The 20,647-nt window shown below is 44.0% G+C and overlaps 1 protein-coding gene across 5 annotated transcripts in view; it reads right to left on the bottom strand.

Annotated features, from left to right (window-relative positions):
• Positions 1-20,647, bottom strand: part of SMARCA2 (SWI/SNF related, matrix associated, actin dependent regulator of chromatin, subfamily a, member 2) — a 167,033-nt gene that overhangs the window by 80,481 nt on the left and 65,905 nt on the right. For all 5 annotated transcript variants that reach the window (XM_036260425.1, XM_036260429.1, XM_036260427.1 and 2 more), the window contains exons 16-21: positions 19,736-19,802; positions 18,975-19,085; positions 15,621-15,863; positions 13,639-13,752; positions 4,050-4,157; positions 3,412-3,498 (exon numbers count right to left, since the gene is read on the bottom strand). In XM_036260425.1, the coding sequence (XP_036116318.1) occupies positions 3,412-3,498; positions 4,050-4,157; positions 13,639-13,752; positions 15,621-15,863; positions 18,975-19,085; positions 19,736-19,802 (730 nt within the window). The remainder of the gene's footprint in view (positions 1-3,411; positions 3,499-4,049; positions 4,158-13,638; positions 13,753-15,620; positions 15,864-18,974; positions 19,086-19,735; positions 19,803-20,647) is intronic.

The raw sequence follows: 20,647 nt of genomic DNA, 5'->3' as shown, positions 1-20,647 counted from the left end.
CCTATCTATTTCTAGAGTATAATTAAACAAAATGGTGAATAAGAAATATCTGTTATAAGATGAAGCAGAAATTCAATGTCTTTGAATTTAGACTTTTGTTCTGCCAAGAACGTATATCCTGTGAGGTTTTGAAGGTCTGTAGCCTCTCGTGCTGAGATGACAGGGTTAGTTCATTCATCAAACAGTGATTAAACATCTACTGGCCCAGGGCTGAGCGAGGCCGGTCCTGGGGATCCGGAATCAATGAAATATCTACCCCCAAGGAGCATAGAGTCTAGACTGGAGGAAGAGCTTAATATAAGCAAATCAGGACTCACGTGCACATAAATATACTGCAAAAATATTTCACGGTAAAAGTAATGGTGATCATATACTGTATTTTAAATCTTAGTGTAGTGAAATCCCAACATCCCTTCCACACCGTCCTTTTCTTTCTCTATTACAAATAAGGCCCTAGATGTATAGCACTCGCTCAGGGGTCCAGCTTTCACTTTTAAAATACAGAACTTAATCCCATACGCCCTCCCCATGACTCTGTGGGAGGGGCGCCTGACCGCTCTCCCTGTGATCTTCCCCTTCCTACTTAAGGAAAGGGAGACATCTGTGGGGAAGGGGAGGAAGTCACACCTTCACATTAGCCACCAGCTGTCTCCCTTTTCTGTTTCCCGTCCCTCCACGGTCACTGAAGCTTTCCTTCCAAGGGACCAGATCTTTCCCTCTGGGCTCTCCTCTCCACATGCTCATCACTATGGTAGCCCCCCACCCCAATGCTGCCTGCAAGGACCACAGCCTGAAATCCCGCTCCAAGAACCGTGCCTTCTCTCTCCACAGGCGGCCATTCCTTAGTGATTTTTAGGTTCTAACCCTACCTCTAAGCAGGGCTGTAAAAACCAGAGAGCGATGTGCCAGAAAAGGTTTGGAATCAGCATCAGTTTAAAAAGACTGTTTTCCTTTCCCTGGTTTGAAGGCCCCCGGGAGGCGGCGAGCCAGCCGGACTGAGACACTGGGCTTCTGGTATGACTTAGTGTGAACCAGGGTTGTGTAGCAAACACAACAAAGACAAGGGCGAAATGCACACACCATCTCTGATCCGTAACTGGGATGCATTAGCCAGTGACTGACTCCCATCTCTAGGAATAGGCTCCTGAAGGGCTTTTTTATGTTAGAACATTGCAAGTCAAGTCTGTTTTCCTACTGACTGCCACTGAGAATGTAACCGTGCATGGAGGAGGGCTCGTCCCTTAACCGCAGCTCCTCTGACGGCCGCCCTGCCCCTCCACTCTCCCAGGTGCTGCAGACACACTGGAGGAGAGATGGTGTCATCCCCCTTGCTGACAGGCCTCGCATGTGTCAAAGGTTAAGTTTTGCATGACAACCAAAATGAGGTAAGACTGACACTTAATTTTCATCATCTGAATCCTCAAACACCGCTGTACAGCAGAGTAAATATCTTTAAATGGTCTGTAGGAAAAGGGAGATGGTAGGTGACAGGTTCGCCTGGTATGACCCCGTTTTCATCATTAGACATGTTTGGCTCTCCTCAGACCGAACATACAGCCCCACCACTAATTCTCTGACACCTTACATCTGTGTGACATGTTTCCCATTCACGAGATGCTTCCTGTGTTACTTGTTCTAAAGTCTGTCCTCGTCAGTCCTGCAGGCCTTCACCACTGATGACCAGCAAGCACACGGAAGCCTGGAGCGGCGGAGTGATGTGTACCAGGTCAGCACACGTCCACACGTTTCCTACATTGAGAGTTTCACCCCAGTAGGAACAATTTGAGTTACAAAGTGTCCTGGGGTACAGACTCACTGCACATTGAATTCTCCTTCCACTAGATGTCTAAATGTTTAAATAGCTGTGTTTGTTGGTGGAATAAAAAAAAGTGTGTTTTAATTTATTGATTTTAGAGAGAGAGAAGGGGAAGAGAAAGAGAGAGAGAGAGAAAAACTTCGATTTGTTGTTCCACTTATTTATGCCTTCACAGGTTGACTCCCGCATGTGCCCTGACCGGAGATTGAACCCAAAACCTTGGCATAGCTGGATGGCGCTCTAACCAACTAGTTACCTGGCCAAGGCGGTGAAACTTTTTTTAGTGTTGTTGCTGTTGCCACTTTAGCTAGATCTAGGGCTCTGTAGTCTCTGGATAGTCTAGACACTCCGCCCCACGGACGTGAAGGCTACAGCAGTAGCAGGAATCCTCCTCATTCCCACCACAGCTGGGACAGGGCTCAGTATGGGGAGAAGGCGAGCAATAAACACTCTTATTTGACAAGTGCAGTTACCAAACACAAGGGAGAAAAAAAGGACTGTCCAAATCAAGAATATTCAACCCCATTTTAATACTGTAATTATTAGCTCCATTTCCCAGAACCATCTAGGTATTTATTTATTTATTTAAAATCTATTATTTGAATTTTAGAGAGAGAGGGAGAGAAACATCGATGAGAGAAAAACACCGATCGGCTGCCTCCTGTATGCCCCCTGCCGGGGATAGAGCCTGCCACCAGGCATGGGCCCTGACAGGAACTGAACTGGCAACCTTTTGGTGCAAGGGGCAAAGCCCAAGCAACCAAGCCACACGGGCCAGGGCTAGGTATGTATTTTTTAGTAAACTGGTGCAGACAGGAGCCCGCAGGGACTCGCCCAGGCCCCTGCGCTTGTGCAGTGGGAAGCAGCTGATGCCGGCCGACAACAGCCACCAGGACCACGTGCATCGGCGGCGACACTGAAGAATGGAGACTATTGTGGCTCTTTTTCCTGCCTGCTCAAGTCAATTGTTTCTACTGGGGTGAAACTCTGTCCACTTAGGAAACTCATTCACATGTCATGAATAGGACAGAAAATGTTCTTGCCCCTAAAAACAGCTTCTTAGAAACCAGAGCGCCAGTTTAAAAGCCTGGATTTATACTGTTGTGATGGAAGCCAGGAAGGAAGAAGGACCCATCTAAGTAACAGACCAAGGTCTTTTACAGAGATGATATTTCTAGAACATCTTTCTCTTCAACAGGTATAAATACATTATTTTAATATTGTTCGCAGCATCCTTCTGAGAAAATGGGATGTATTTATCATTATCGTCGATTTCGGAGTGCCTACCGTGACAAGGCGATTCACAGTCCACACCCAAACCCACACAGTGAGCCGGAGCGTACAACGTGTTCTCACCACTAGACTCCTGGTTATAAAATCCCAGATGCTCGAGTGCTTGGTGCCCAAACGCACCCGTTCCCGAGAACTCACATTTGTTCATTCTGCCCGTTAAGCTATCAGACGGGCAGAATTGTTGTTTCAACATCGATACATGTTTTAACCCTAGTCTATTTTTTTATTAAAATTTTTTTAAAGTAATATTTGTAGGAATAGGACAGTCAGGATCAGGATCAAGACAGAGAATGCAGACCCACCTCGATGTGCTGAAACATGTAAGGATGATTGCAGATTTTCCTCAGCTGCATGATGGTGTTCATAAGGGTCTTGGCACCTCCTTTCCCCTACGAACAAGTGGAGAGAATCGGAACCGAACAAATTATTGACTGATCAGATATTTCCGATTTTTAAAAAGTGGGCTTCTATAGAAAGGGCAAAGGGCAACAGGTTTTGGTAACCTGCGCCTCTTGTGGTCCAACACTCTTGTTAAAATATAATGGTTTCTGGGTTAGAGGTAACACCTCTCTTGTGACTAACTTATCAACCAGGAAGGAATTATGTCAAGTTGACGGGTTCTGGGAAGACAGAGCACAGACTAGATGCCCAAGGAATGAAACTTCTAAAATGCCACCCGCTTTTAGGCAGAACATGTTTTCTGCAGAACTGACGGGAGCAGAGCTGACTATTTTGGTGACAGGAACTTACTCCTTTCTTCCTGCCCCAGTGCAGGTTATAGTCAAGAGGTTAAGAGATTTCCTTCGGCAGCTACAACAGCTACAAGAGAGACCCAGTAATTTGCTTTAACAAGTCAGCATTAGCAGGATGCTTCCCGGGAGAAGGTGATGTCTCGGTCACGAGAAGCCGCATGCACCGGGTTACGTCGTCCGCCACCCACCTTCTTATCTTTCTCAGAACCATCAGTGAGGAGGATCCCTTTGGCCTGCATGTGGCGATACAGAATCTTCTGCAGAGCTGACATGTCACACTTGATCACGTATTCAACCTGGAGAGCGGGAACAGTAAGTGGGTGAGAGGAGAGCAGGTGCCCGTCCTAAAGAGACTGCTGAGACATGGCTGCGGGTGACATCCAGGAGCCTGAAGGTGCCTGCCTCCCGACGGGGATTCCTGGAGGGGGGATGGGACGGGGGTGGAACAGACCAAGATCATCAAGGTATCGTTATGGTGGAGGGGCCTCCCGAGGTTACATGTAATTGTGGCCAGGGTCATGCTTTCAGGAATTTCTTGACTTGCTCCATATTTGAAAGAGAGAGTGGCTGGAAAACCGTTCAAATTCAAAGACGCGCCATATAGAGTACATTTTTAGTATTTCCTCTGATTCCCAACTAGACCCCCTTTTCACATGAACAGAACAGTTTCAGTGCCCTACGATTTTCTTCGTGAAATGTTTATCAGATGGTGATATGTGGCTCCTCCCAACACTAGTCCTAAAATGAGACTTACAACAGTCCCAGGTTGACTATCATTAACCCCGCCTTTGCGGGATGGACACTACCCAGTGAGGACAACAGGTGGAGAAGAACTAATCCACAGATGGGCTCAACTTGACGACCATCTAACGGAGGCAAGGCCCCTTGTGCCTGGACTTGAAATACTGCAAAAATTCCCATTTAAAGCGGTTACAGGGAATTCACGTGCCTGTGGGTTAGCACACACCCGTGACACTTCCAGCATGCTCCTGACGCATGAAATCTGCCTTGATTATTTCCGATGATTGTTTTTCTTTATTAAAGAAATCCCCAGAATACAAATGTGCAATTTTCACAATAAACATCAGATTAATGCCTAGAAATCTGCAGAATGTGATTAAAAGTAAATCAGCAAACTGCCTAATGTTTAATAAACTGATTAAAAATGATCGGGTTATTTTCAGCTCTGAGGGCCAGAGCGAGGTCACAGATGAAGAGAAGTTGAATATTCATTCAACTGTTGCTTTAGAAGAAACCTGTCAGACTCACTGGGACCACAATAAATAGCCTTTGCCACTCATTCTGATGCACCAAATCAGATTAGAAGCAGGCTGACTCTTAGCAGAAAACGTAGGATAAGCAGGTGACCTACCATGAACTTGTTTTATTTATTTATTTATTTATTTATTTATTTATTTATTTTAAATCCTCACCCGAGGACAATTTTTCCATGTATCTTCAGATAGAGTGGGAGGGAGAGAGAGAGAGAGAAACATCGATGTGAGACACATTGACTGGTTGCCTCTGGCATGACCCAACCACAGTTGGGGACCAAACTGCAACTAAGGTATGTGCCCTTGACCAGAATCGAACCTGCGACTCTTGGTCCGCGGACCAACACTAGCCGCTGGGCCAAACCAGCCAGGGCAACTAGTTTTAGTTTTGTTTTTTCAATTTTTTTTCTTCATGGATTTTAGAGAGAGAGGAAGGAAGATGGAGAGAGGGATAGAAACATAGATGAGAGAGAACATTGAGTAGCCGCCTCCTGCATGCCCCTCACTGGGGACTTGGCCCACAACCTGGGCATGTGCCCTGACTGGGAGTCGAACCGGTGACCTCTTGGTGCATGTGTCGACGCCCAACTAGTGAGCCACACCAGCCAGGCACGTGTTTTAGTTTTTATTGACCATTTTGGCCAGGTCAGGGAGAAAAAAATCTGCAAATTTAATAAATGAGGATGTACTTAATATCGGCTTTGTGTTTTAGAGGCCTGATCATGTCATATTTTTGAAGTACTTCCACTTCTTAAACAGCTATTAACTCTCAAGGAAATTTGATCATGGTGAAGAACAGTGTTAAACAACTTCAGACAAGTGTAATGACAAAAATGACATCAGGGTTCACATTACTGAGCTCTCTGTAGGGCCCCGTGCACACGTGCCGTATCTGCTGCTCTCATTTCACCCACGGGGCTCCGAGGCTCACATTTAGTGTCCACATTGTACAGATAAGGAGCCCGAGCATCAGAAAAGTTGAAGGGATTGACTCAAAATGATACAGCTAATTAATGGTGCTGTTAGGACTGGCAAGAGTCCATTCTATTAAACTCGATGCTAAGGATGACCGAGCGGCCGTTCAGGCTTCTGAGTTCTGCCCTGATGTTCACCTCCTCCTGGGCCTCACGGCTGCAAGAGATGGCTGATGCTTGTGTGTAAGTGCACTACGGCGCACAGATGCAGAATTCGAGACAGAACCCTCACCCCCCTTCCCATCAGTTAGCCACTGCTCAGTGCTGGAGGTGAGGAGTTTGGGAAGTAGGAGGCTTGATGATACCATGCAGACAGGGACTCCAGGCATCCCACCGGGGTCAAGTCAACAGAGAGGGGAGCCCATCCTGAGGACCGTGACCTTCCGACCTTCCTCCTTCATTGTCCTTAGGGGACACCAGAAGCTGGTTTGATAGACATGACCAAAATCACCGTCATAAGCTTCAAAACTATATTTGACATGTGCTCCTTGTACCTTCCCAAACAACTCTAAGTTATTTGTTGGGTTTTGTTTTTATTTTTTTGTTAATCCTCACCCAAAGATATTTTTCCATCGATTTTTAGGGTGGTAGGGATGGGGAGAGAGAGAGTTATTGATGTGAGAGAGACACACCGATTGGTTGTCTCCTGCACGACCCTGCCCTGACAGGGCCTGGGGATTGAACTTGCAACCCAGGTATGTGCCCTTGACCAGGAATCAAACCCACAACCCTTCGGTCTGAGAGCCAACACTCTAACCATTGAGCCAAACTGGCCAGAGCTGGTTGGTTTTTATTTTTTTATTTACTTATTTAGCTAGTTAATTAATTAATTTTTAAATTGAATTTATTGGGGCAACATTCTGTTCACAAAACCATACAGGTTTCAAGGGTAAGACTCAACAAAACATTATCTGCACACTGCATCCGGTGCCCATGGCCCAAAGCAAAGTCTCTCCGCCTCCATTCTCCCCACTTTGCACCTCCACCCTCACCCCACTGGTTCCTCCCTCTGGCTGTCAGCACACTGCGGTCTGTGTCTAGGTGTTTATATATATATATAGACATATATATATATATGGCTGTATTTTCCCTAATCTCTTCACCTTCTTTCATCTAACCAACCCCTTCCCTTCTGACAGCTGTCGGTCTATTGCACGTATCCATGTACCCATGGTGGTTGGTGATTGTGGAAGATCTTAAAAGAGCCCTCAAGGTAGAGCTGGATGAGAAAGGGAGCACTAAAACTAAAGAACTTTTCTCCAGGCCTTGGGGGTTTCCTAGTCTTAGGGCTTCCTTTCTCATCCTACTCTACCGTGAGGGCTTTTTAAAGATTTTCCACAATCATCCACTACATCCATCTGCCAAGGTCAATTTTCCCTTACAGTTCCCTCAAAGAAGTGGTTATTACGCTTTTTTCTGGATGACATTCCCTTATCAGGAAGACATGCTAAAGCAAATCGTCCCAATATGCCCCTATATGTATTCATGAATTACATGCATGCGGTAATGTTGTCTCAAGATACAAGTTAGGGTGTGGGTGAGTGTTAAAGGCAGTTGACTGCTGTCTATATTTCAAGGGGCCGACTCGATGACATCTCATTTTTTTTAGCCAATTCCAGTATGACTACACGATCGGGTGGCTCAGTGGTTCTCAACCTTCCTGATGCCGCCACCCTTTAATACAGTTCCTCACGTTATGACTACACGATCGGGTGGCTCAATGGTTCTCAACCTTCCTGATGCCGCCACCCTTTAATACAGTTCCTCACGTTGTGGTGACCCCCAGCCATAAAATTATTTTCGTTGCTACTTCATAACTGTAATTTTGCTACTGTTATGTCTTAGGCGACCCCTGGGAAAGGGTTGTTCGACCCCCAAAGGGGTCGCAACCCCAGAGGTTGAGAACCGCTGGTGTGGCTGATAAAAACCCACACCAGGAACAGGAGAGGCAGGACTGCATTTTTCTCATTGTTCACCTGTTCTTGTTTTCAAACTGCAGTCCTTTGCAGAATCTTGTTAAGTCCTTCCTCCATTCTGGGGCTGAGGGTATTTAGTTAAAATCAGATCATTCTAAATCCTTTCATCAGAGTACAGGGAAACCCACGATGCCTCGCAAAAGGAAGGACGGGAACCTGGCTGTGAGGATGAGTGGGCTTAGAGATGCCCTCAGGACAGGATCATTACCTCTGAGAAATCATATGCGAGTGAAAGATCAAACTGGCACCTACAAGGAGCCAAATCAGGTGACTGTATTGGCCCAGAGTCTCATCCCATCTAACCCTATAGAAGTCATCAAGTTTTAGTCATAGTTTCTGCCTAAATACTATTCTTCACTTATAATTTCCTTTCCAAAAGGATGTATTATTGGAACAATGAAACTAGACTACTGGGTGTGATATATTACCACTTTCTGAATTGAGATTTCCAAACAATAAGAGTAAATGTCTGACAAGTCCCAGGTTCTGCGATCTATAGTGTGAGAGAGGAACAAAGTAATGATTAATTATATGAAGCTTCCAAACTTTTATAGTATAACGAATATAAAAGTTGCCCATTTGAACAAAGCTTTTTGATTGTTTTAGAGAGATTATATAAAAATCGGGATCAATTTTGGGTAGGTCAACCTCTAGTTAATCTCAGACACTGAATACATGTTTTAGCATATTTAGCCATCAACAGATAGGTGGTAGCCAGTTAGACATGAACAGAGCAAGGACAATGGACCACATACAGGTCACCAGGGTAGAAAGCCCCAAGTGTCTAGCAATGGACAACTGTAGGGTAGGACTTCATCTTCTGGGTGACCTTTCCTCCCCTAGCATATCGCTGGTCATATGGCTTGGACACCCTGACCTTTAATTTCACTGGTCATGTGGTTTGGATGCCCTGACCGTTCCTCCCTGAAGATAACATCTAGGCCTCAGTTGTATTTCAGCTCCAGGCCCAGAAAAGCAGCAAAACCAGACAAGCAACACGGCTGACCTCAAAACCAGCTGTACAGAATAATGACCCCCTGACCTGGTACCAACCAATCAATCAGCAGAGACCCCAACTCTGAAAGCACGCACCCGGAAAGCTAATGAATATTCTATTGAGATCTTCCCCTGGAACCTCCCCTGAAATCTCTACCCTTAAAACCCTTAGGAGGAGGACCCAGCGCCCTCTCCCTCTGGGGAGCATGCCTCCACCTTTCCCTACCCCCTCCTCCCCCTCCCCCTCCTCCCTTGTCCCCTCCCTCCAACCCCTTCCCTCAGGCACAACACCTTTACCTTCCTCATTTCTAAGCTCCAAGGGCCTTTCCTTTGCCTCTGTAGCTTTTCCTAAGCCCATTTCTTCGATGAATTACTTCTTTTACCTCTGTGATTTCCTAAATAAATGTTCTCTGATACTCTGAGTCTTGACTCTGAATTCTTTCCCAGCCAGAACTCAGGTACCGAGGCTGCTGACCAGGGCCAGCTGACCCCTCCGGTCTAATGCCCAGTGCTTTCCTGCTGCCAACGGATACACAGCCAAGGGCAAGCAGAGTTGGTTCTTGATTATATGAGTTAACAAAGGAGAGAGTCGGCATAGACAACCTCAAATGAGAACTAAATCTAAAAAAACCACATTTATTTAGCTTAAGTTAGGTTTCATAATATCCCTTTTCTACGAATCGCCGTTCTTCCCTGAGTATGAAGCCAGCAGCTGCGTGGTGGTGTTGAGGGAGGTGGGGACAGTACGTTCCCTTGCTCATTAGGTGTTTCATTAGACTCATAAAAGTATTAAATACCCTTTGATTAAAACTGATTTTTATTAAATATTTATTAAAACGAATCTGTGTATAAATGAAGCAGAGCTGCATTTATCAAGCTGTGTTCACAGATGCTGCCGTTTCGTCGGAGGAAATGGAGATTCCTGAGGTGCCCCTAGCTGTACTAAGCAGGATTACTGGGGCAGATTGACATTTTGTATTTCTAAGAGTTTTTCTATCGGAAAACTCAACAATAAAAAAAAAAAAAAAATCCAATAAAAAATTAAAAAACGAGGCAAAGATTTGAGCAGCACTTCATCAAAGAAGACATACAAGGTCTGATTAAGCACATGAAGAGATGCCTACCATCATCACCAGGCATTAGAGGAATGTAAATTAAAGTCACACACCTGTTGAAATAGCTAAAAACACGGACACTACCGATGAGTAGATGAGAAAGCGGAGGAAATGGAACGCTCACACACAGCTGGGGCAGCTACAACAGTTCCAATAGTTTGGGACGCCGTTGGGAAATTTATCAAGTTACGTGTACATTTACCATATGACCAAGCAACCCCACTCCTAGGTATCTGCTCAAGTTAAATGAAAACCTATGTTCACAAAAATACCTCTACATAATGTTTATGGCAGATTTATCCATAATTGTCAAAAACTAGGAAAAACCCAAATGTCCCTCTCAACTAAATGGGTACAAGTATGGTGCATCCATATAACAGGATACTATTCAACAATAAAAATGAACCAACCATAGCCCAGTCGGTGTGGCTCAGTGGTTGAGCATCAACCCATGCACAAAGAGGTCACCGGTTTGATTCCCAGTCAGGGTACATGCCCAGGTTGTGGGCCAGATTCCCAGGGGGGGTTTGCAGGAGGCGGCCAATCGATGTTCTCTCTCATCGATATTTCTCTCTCTCCCTCTCCCTTTCTCTCTCTCTAAAACCAACAAAGGAAAAAAAATGTTTTAAATAAATGAACCAACTATTGATATGTGCAACAACTTAGATGCAATTCAATACACTGTGCTGAGTGAAAGAAACCAGATGCTGAAGGTCTGATGACATGCTGAGTCCGTTCACGTGGCATCGGGGAAAGGCAGAGCTGTAGGATGAACAGATCAGCGGCTGCGTGAGACGAAGGGTAGACGGAGGCTCTGGCTATAAAGCAGCAGCACCAGGGAATTTGGGCAGGGGACTGGGAAACGGAATTGCTCTGTATTTTGATGGTGGATGTGGGAAATGTAACTACGTGGTTTTCAAAACTTCTACAACTATATACTCAGAAGAGTAAACTTTATTACATGCAAATTAAAAAATAAAATTAAAAAACACTTCCCTAACTGATTCTTTTTCACAAAAACATTGGAGAATTATTGCTGTGGAGTTATTTATAGTTAGCCTTATCCTGCCATCAGCCACAATTCCTTCCTGGATTCTTTACCCAGGCTGAGAAAGATATACGCATTGTTTGTGGCTATAAGCAGATGATGGTAGAAGAAAACTCCTTAACTCCAAGGATGACACTTAAATGACCAATTTTTCCCTGGTTAAAAAAAATCTTCACGAGTGAGGAAAAGCAGAGAATAACCATGGCCATAAGACATCAATGAGGCCACATACGCACACGCAGCGATGCGTCCCGACTTGCTTGAAAGGTCTCTGGGGACAGACACATGGGAGGGCCACAGAAAGTGCAAGGATGAGAGAGCAGCGAGAAAGAAGCTGAAAGAAACAGGAAGGTAAACTCTCCATGAATAACAGAAACAGCAACACGAGCAGCTGTCACTCGCTGAGTGCTTGCCTCGTGCCTGCCTCGTGCCAGGCGTAGCGCCGAGTGCCACGCCCAGCCAGCCCTCACAACAACCCTATGAGGCGGGCGTTACTGATTTCCTAGTTCACTGATGAGAACCTTGGGACCCACTGGTTAGCTGACTGCCCAAGATCACAGTTAGTAAGAGACAGAGAATGCGGTGGGGACACTCGTCCACTCCGATGGCAGAACCTGTGATTTCCACTCCACCACTTACCTCAGGCAAAGAGAGCTTATCCATAGACAATATATCATATATGGGGTATTGAATGTACTTCAGATTAGAGTACAGGTGTGCTTTATATAGGAGACATACTCTTGAAGATCTAATCTTAATTTTTAAAAAAATGTATTCACATTCAGGAAGCTCTCTTGTGGAAAGAATGGTGAAAGAAATAGTAAAGAATTCCTTTGTGATATAAATGATCACCTCATAATCATGCTGCACGAGTTTGGATTTTTATATAATGGATTTTCTTAAAACGGGGCATACTTTCAACTTGGAATGCGTTTGTAAGAACCTATGTCTATTAGCCAGTCCTGTAACTAAGTAAACAACATTAAGAAGTTTTATGGAATGAATAAATAAAGGACGTCAGTTAGTTCTCTTTTATTTTATACCTCTTCTAATGAACAAAAAGGACAAATTAAAATCTTTACCACTCCACCACTATGCCTTGCAGGGTCTCAGTAACAGCAGGCTGGGGAGCAGCTCCAGGCAGACGAGACCACTGTTCCCACTGCCCAGTCTCTCTCTTCAGTAGCTAAGCTTCGTATTAAACAGAAAGGGGGGGACCCAAAGACACTAAGACCACAGGAAGTCAAAGAAGTATCAACAGCATTCAGTGCCCAAGATGCCTTCACGAGCACAATAAAACACTTAAATATTTGGGCGTTTGCTGGAATAAGCATGGTATCAAAACCATGTTTATTTCTAATTTTTCATCAACTGTTAAAGAATAGAGAACAAAATTCTCTCTCAGCAAACTGATCAACTTCATACGCTATCTGCCAACTCCCACTAACAAATGAACAGGAAGAAACAATCTGTCCAAAAAACAGAGTCGTTACACAGAAAAACACAATGATGCAAAATAACACATTTCAGAATTGGCTCATCTAAAGAGAAAGCTCAAATCAAAACAGCTCATGCTACAAATAATAGTATACGATGCCAAACAGTCTTTAGGAGAACAAAGCTTAAAACTCCAGTGCGTGTGGTTCCAAAATATGATCAGAAACATATTAAACTAATAACCAAATCCAACCAAAAAATGTGGAGCTGAGGGCTCAAAGACATTCTAAACCACTAAAAACTCAGTGTCCTAGAAGTAATCTGAAAAACACCCACTGAAATGAGCACAGGAACTTAATGCTGGTGGCGCGGGACAGAAGCCGTGCCCAAGATGAATTAGATGATGGGTCTGTAATTTGCAGAAACTCTATTTTTCACTTAACTATCAGAACAGTGACATCACAAGCATCAAATATGAAATACATTTGCGGCAAACTTGGCAAATGTTTACTAGGCCCGCTGATAATGATAAAAGTCCCAAACTCAAACCCTATCTGGCTCACAAACAGAACACTTCCATGGCTCCTTTAAGAATAAACTCAAATGAGGTTAGGTAACTTTAAAAAAAAAAACCACTAAAAGTAAAATGCAATGTTAAGTTCATGAATGTAATGCTAAGTGGAATAAGTTAAAGTGTAACGAGACGCAATGAATTTGGTAATTTTATAAAATTTGCCCAAAGCGTTTGCACACCAGGCTGAAAATGCCAAAATTTCCCTGCTCTTCTCTACACTAAATCCTCTAGCTTCTACCAAATAAATCAGTGCTGGATGGTATTTCCAAGATACCTGTAACTTAAATATAAGTCTGTTATAGTAGAAACATAATTTCAGGTGCAGGCACTTCAACCATACTGGCAGCAGAAAACAACCACAACTTTTGCATTTTGTAACATACCTTTTCTGGAAGCTGGGATTCCACTTCTTTCTTCAATCTCCTCAGTAAAAATGGTCTCAACACTTTATGGAGACGCCGGATGATCAATATAGTTTCTTCTTCATTCAAATCCACCTAAAAGAGAACCACAGATGACTTTGACTTTTTTTTTTTAAGGATGTTTCATATATTAACATTTTATGTTACATTTATTATTCATTTCAATATGTTTGAAATTTTATACATATTAATGCCAGGTTTACACCTGGCCATGTACACCTCAGAATGATCTCCCCACCTGCCTACCAGGTAGTAATCAAATAGCCTAATAAATGGGTGTTTGGCTAAAGGATGGGTTTGTGGAAAAGGGCTCATAAGCAACCCGTTTCATATCAGTACTATGAACAGCTCAGAATTTCATGGGGTATAACAGGCTATAAAGACTGACTGAAGCACTGACCGGCGTGGCTCAGTTGGCTGGCGCATCATCCCGTAGACCAAAAGGCTGCAGGTTCAATCCCCAGTTGTCGGGGCACGTACGGGATGCAACCATTGTTTCTCTCTCACATTGATTCTTTCTTTTTTTTTTTGGTTTGTTTGTTTTGTTTTTCTCTCTCTCCCCCTTCTTTTCTCGCTGAAATAGAAAAAAATATATATACCCTCGGGTGAGTATTAAAAACAACAACCCACATTTGGGCGGGGGTGGGGGGCCGGGGGGAGATTGACTGAAGACTGAGATAGAGCAAGAGTAGCCCTGGCTGGGTTGCTCAGTTAGTTAGAGCATCATGGTGATACCCCAAGGTTGTGGGTTCCATTCCCAGTCAGGGCGCAAACAAGAATCAACCAACGAAGGCATAAATAAGTGGAACAACAAATCGACCTCTCTCTCTCTCTCTCAAAGCAATGTGAAAGAAAAGATTATTGGAAAAAAAACAAAACAAAACACTAGTAGAGCGGCAACAGTTAACGTGTTCTTAAAGTGGGAGCATTAAGCTAGGCTCTTAACTTTGTCTCAGGTGCAGAAACATATCAAGGGAACCAGGCTTGTCCACGAAAATGCAAACAAGAGGAGGTCCGATTTACGCTGGCTGGTGTCTAAGCCCCGCTACCTTACTCTTCCTTTGTTCTGCCCTGGTCTTGTTCCAGCTCCAGTCCTCTTCATAAAATCCTCTGCTTTCTCTTTCGCCTCCCTCTATTAACCTATAGGGGGCAGAGCTGACTGACCCTACCTTATACAAATGGGCGAACCAAACATTTATTGACAAAAAGGAATTGCTCCTCAAAACTAAAGGGCTGGAGTTCCAACGTAAGTTTCCCTAAAGCATTCTTGGTGGCTTTTCATTCCTATAGTTAAGAATCATGAATCGAAAGGATGTGTACCCATTTCTTTTCATAGAATGGCTCAGGTCTTCCTTTCATACATGAGCTCTAAGGGAAGGTAGCCAGTGGAAGAAATGGTAGTAAGAAACTTGAAAATGGCTACTCTGGGATTTGAGGAGTATTTATGTAGAGCAAAACTGAGGCTCACATTAAAATCTGAAAAGATGTATACAGAAAATTAGTGTCAGCTAGTTTTACACACACACTCTTTATGTGGAAATAGTTCAAAGGGAAGCCCAAGTTTACAACAAAAGCATAGTTGTTTAAGGTTTATGTTCAGCTGGTTGAGTTGATCTGGTTAAACTGAGTCAGTAACCACCCCGACGCTCATCCTCCCCGTGGCCCACGGCAGTTAAGCATGTCACCATCAGGAAGGTTCTCCGGTGGCCTGGTTAACACACGGGTAGCAGACACAGGAGTTCGGACACCCTGCGCTTTACGAGGTCCGCTTTCTTCAGAGGGGCAGGCGCCCTGGAACGCGAGCGTGTGCACTCACGGGGCAGCTTCATACGGTCGGTGCCACTGCAGACCACCCTGTGGTTTGCTCTAATGCTCTGAGCTCTAGGTCCCTGCATTTCATTGCATTGCCAAGCAGTGAGAGAAAACAGAAGTTAGGCCAGTACCCTTTCTCCGGTCATGGCAAAAGGAGCGTTAAACCACTGTTCGAATGTGCTGCAGCTCTTGAAAATTGTGGGGAGGAGGAAGTTGAGGAGAGCCCAGAGTTCCGGGAGCTTATTCTGCAGTGGGGTCCCAGTCAACAGGATCCTTCTGGGGGCCACATAGTGCGTGTTCAAGACCTGAGTCAGCTTGCAGTGGTGATTCTTCATCCGGTGGCCTTCATCCACGATCATGTATTTCCACCGAATCTGTGCCACAAGAAGAAGGACCAACATGTGGTGAGCAAGGGAAAATACAACTGTTTCCAACAGGCAAGTGGTGAAGTGGAAAACCAAAGAATGCATACTCGGTGCAAGATATGGTGGGATTCTCCTTGGGACAGAAGAATCTCAAGAGTCGACAGCCCATACCTGAGAGATCATACAATACTGCATCATGTAACAGTGCCAAGTTAAAGCAACAATGTCCCTTAGGGGCCATGTAATTCCAAACCACCCTTTAACAAAGGAGACAGGCCCAGAACAGAATGGTTAAAAGCCAGCAGCAGCTCCTGCGTCTCCCCATCCAGTACTCCCTGTCAATGCTATCACATGATGGCCAGCCCAGGCCTAATAACGGCCATGCTCCCTCCGCTCCTAGCAGGTACAGAACATAGCTCTCCACCTGAAGCAGAAGTTAGTGCCTGATTTTTCCACCATTACCTATAGCTGAGATACTATCGCTTCGTGCCTTCTTTTCCATTACGATGGCTGACAACGACCTTCAGGGCTTGGCTCAGTGTTCTTTATTTTTAAATTTGAACTAGTGGCTAACATTTAAAAGTTGGTATCTTTCAAAAATATATTTACAATCTGGACATCCAGCTTCCTTAAGAAAAACAAAACAAAACGGGAAGATCTGGCAACCTAGACATATTTCTTACCTGCCAGGCCTAGGGTCCCTGCTTTAAGATACGGTAAATGAGCCCGGCCGGTGTGGCTCAGTGGGGAGCGTCGACCCATGCACCAAGAGGCTGCCGGTTCGATTCCCGGTCAGGACACATGCACAGGTTGTGGGTCCGATCCCCAGTGGGGGGCATGCAGGAGGCGACCAATCGATATTCTCTCTCATTGATGTTTCTATCTCTCTCTCCCTGTCCCTTCCTCTCTCTCTCAAATCAACAAAGAATATTTAAAAAAAGAAGATGGAAAACGAAAGGACAGTCTCAATGGCAGAGGGGGCACTGCTAAAATATCATCCCTCTGTTTGTGCCCAACCTTCGGAATTAAACACAATATACTCCCCCCACATGACTATCACTTCAAAAGTAAAGAATGACCATATGATGCAATCCTCCTTCCTAGGTCTACAAATAGTCCCTTTCCTCTCTCATATTTTACCCTTGAGCCCCCTTCAAGGTCATCGCTTTCCATTTCTTAAAGTGAGAACAACGAGGAATGCTCCTCTAAGCCTATCCATTCCCTACAGAACAGAGGCGAAGGCCAAGAAAAGCATCTGGTGCTCAGATGTCCCTGGCCCCTGCCGCAGAGCTCCAGGAGAGAGGAGGGAGGGCGCAGAGTATGCCGGTCCTCCCGGCCAGGTCGGGGGAAACACAAAATCACCACTCAGGCTGGGGTGCTCAGGTAAAAGAAGCTACCAGAGGTTTTGTGTGTTTTTCCTCTCTGCCCCTTCTAAGAAAAGTGTTTAAGAATCACCGAAGTTATATGATCAGCTGTCCCAAACTTACCAAGGGCATGAAAAGAGACCAGCCGGTAAAATGTATTTAAATAAATATTCTAAATCTATTTTCCTGCCACATTTGGCTTATGAATAAAAAAACAAGGAAGCAGAAGCCTTAGGTTTTGCTATTGGGTGTCTAGTCCTAATTAGGTCTTCCACTTGGAAAAACATTGCTGCCCTGTTCTGTATCTCCATTTCTCCAGGAGCAAATAAAAGCAATACATCTCGTTAACAGGCATCTCCAATGAATTCTGAAATATGGATGTAGAGAACACGGTATGAATTTGTTTTCAAGGATCTCCAATGTATAAACACATTCTCACAGTAATATAGAGAACACATAATTTCTGACACTGCCAAATTCATCTCTGAATACGAGGAATTGGACATGCATTGTTGCCAGTGCCAACTCAATGATTAAACCTCCCCTGGGAACACGCTTCCTTTAAGTTCTTTCCTGTGATGCCATGAAGGGAACACACAGTTCCCAGAGCAAAGGTTTAGTGCAGAGATAGAACGAGCCCCAGAAACGGGGATTCTGTTCAATTCTGGTTGTAACTTGGTTTCAGATTATAGTGCTTTCAAAACACCACAGGGCAAAAGAGATTACTTAAAAAAAAAAAAAAAATTAAGTCTTCGTATTTGCCTCATGAAAGAAACTACTTCCATCCTTCTGCATGAACATATTAGGAGGCAAGATGATATTAATGGGGAAAAAATTATATTTCATGGCTAAAGGACAACTTAGCACAAATTAGGAGACATGTAGGTTGCAGGTAGAAAACCACTCTTTCCCAGCTCCAAATAGTCACAGAAACAGCCCAGAGTAATTCAAACAATAATAACCCATTATTTTACCAGAAAAAAACCTAAAACAGGGATAGCAGGAAAGCCACAGCTCAGAACGATGTTCACAGGGAGAAGACCATACGGAGAGGTGCCTGCTCGTCCTTGGAGAGACAAAGGCACAAGAGGGATGAAGTTCCGCTGATGACAACGACCCAGGGCAGCAGAAACAAGGATTGCTTCCTCGGGCACTGTCAGGGCTGCTGGGGAGAAAGCTGCAGAACGAACCCAGGTGAACTTTTTGTCATTGTCCATCCGTACCCGAGGAGATCTTTTCCATTGGTGTTTTTAGATAGAGTGAAAAGGAGGAAGGGAGGGGGAGGCGGGGAGAGGTGGGGAGAGAGAGAGAGACATCGATGTGGGAGAGACACATTGATTAGTTGCCTCCCGTCAGGGTCCTGACTGAGGCTGGGGATCAAACTTGCAACCCAGGTATGTGCTCTTGATTGGAAATCGAACCCGCGACCCTTCGGTGCTAGGACTGACGCTCTAACCACTGAACCACACAGGCCAGGGCCCAGGTGAACTTTTTAAAGAGATGTAAGCTCATTAACTAAGAGAGGACAGGTCAGAGCCCCAGAATCAATGGCATGCACCAAAAATGTAAAATAAAAATAAAATGCATAAAAGTAAAACCCATGACCAAAATATAACATCTGACTAAAAAATCAAAATGAGTGAGAGAGAGAGAGAAGCCATTTAACAATCAAATTATACTAGTGAGTATAATTTGGGGAATACTTTACGCTCCAGTACGATTGTCCATAATTAGAGAGAAATTTTTAAAAACATACCTTTGCAAGAATGTGCTTGTCTTTTATAATGTACTCATAAGTAGTCAAGAGGACGTTGAATTTGCCACTCCGCAGCTGGGGGACAAGGGAGCGCCGCATAGCTGGGGTGCCCTGAATAGAAAGAAAGAAAAAAAATATATTACCCAATGGAAGTACACGTGTGTTATTTCTCACTATTCAGAGCTTAATGGAGCCCAGACCCGCAACTACAGATTGCACATATATGCATTATTATATACAGATGCATTATCCATGAAGAAAGTGCTCGGCAAAATCGCACCGGTCTGGACACTTTTCCAACTCTTATAGAGAGGCTTTCCCGCTGAAAACTGAGGGGAAAGAGAGAAAAGGGAATTACAGTGACCTCGAGGTGGCAGAGGACCCGCTGCTCTAATGGAAGCTCCATTTCTAGGGGGGCCTATAGCAGGCGGCCCTGGCAGCCGGGTAATTGCCTAACTTTCTGCGGGAACGGGGAGCCAGTCAGCAGCACGCACAATGTGCGGTATTTGTCATTTGTATTACTCTCATCAGAAACCTCGCAATATGATAATTAACAATTTTCTTCTGCATTTCACTATCTGAAAGTAATTATGGTTTATTACAGTAATCTTCTTGGGATGATTAACTCTCACTGTTTAGTACATGCTGTACATGACAAAACTTTACAACCAAGTACAGTGCGCAGATGTGCATATAGAATAAAGGCAGCAGGGCCTATTTCTTGCTCTTCCACATTTATATATAAACACAGCATTCCAAACCTTGTAAGAAATTTTCACCACAGAAGGAGCCCATTTGTCAAATTCATATGTCCAGTTAGATAGAGTCCTATAGAACGAAAAAAGAGAAGAAGAAAAGGCATTTGTATAAAAGTCAGTGGTTACAAAAATGTTCTTATTTATTTTCAGGCGTCACCTTGAAAGGCACTAGAGAGTATAAAATATCCTGACTACATATTTATCGTAAAGGTGTGGAAATAAGTGATAAGTTAGAAATAAGCTGCCACAAAGCATGACAAGTTGCTGTGGGCTCATAAAAAAAAAATCTCATAGGAAAAAAAAAAATTAAAGAACACATAACTATAGAGAGGGGGGAAAAAAAACTAAATTTTAATATGGTATTGAAAAATAGCAATTGCCAAAGTGATTTGGTGAGTCTTTAGAAACAGCCACATACATTCAGAGAAAAGTTGAGTCAGGAAAAAGAAATTACAAAAGCACATGAAAATATTAAATAAATCTGTCAAGAGGGAGCAGGGGAAGAAATAGTGAGTGCCTTTTTTTTTTTTGTAAATCCTTGAAAGCATCATCATAAGATACAAGTCAGAACATGTAACAGATAAAAAGCAAAACACATATTCAAAATGTAGATAAAATGCAAAGAATATCTAAATACTATGGATTCAGATAATGCAGATTAAAATGGTCTGCAAATAGTTCTCCTTTAGACAAATTTGGGAGAAAATACTAAAAATGGAATCTTTATTTTATCTCAAGGTCTAAATTTGTATTAGTGCTGAGATCTAAGATCTCAGTAATTAAAAATGCAACCAGACATCCACAGGCGGACACTCCACTCCGGGGCACAGCTCCCAGCAGGTCTTCCTCCGCGCAGGAGTGTGCAATGAAGACCTGCAAGGTGCCACGCGGCGGGCAAGGCGCTGGGAATTTAAT

This window comes from Molossus molossus, unplaced genomic scaffold (assembly GCF_014108415.1).
Source record: "Molossus molossus isolate mMolMol1 unplaced genomic scaffold, mMolMol1.p scaffold_m16_p_14, whole genome shotgun sequence".
In the NCBI taxonomy this organism is placed as follows: Eukaryota; Metazoa; Chordata; class Mammalia; order Chiroptera; family Molossidae; genus Molossus; species Molossus molossus.
Note: the sequence above shows the minus strand (reverse complement) of the source record. Positions and strands in the feature narration are given on the sequence as shown.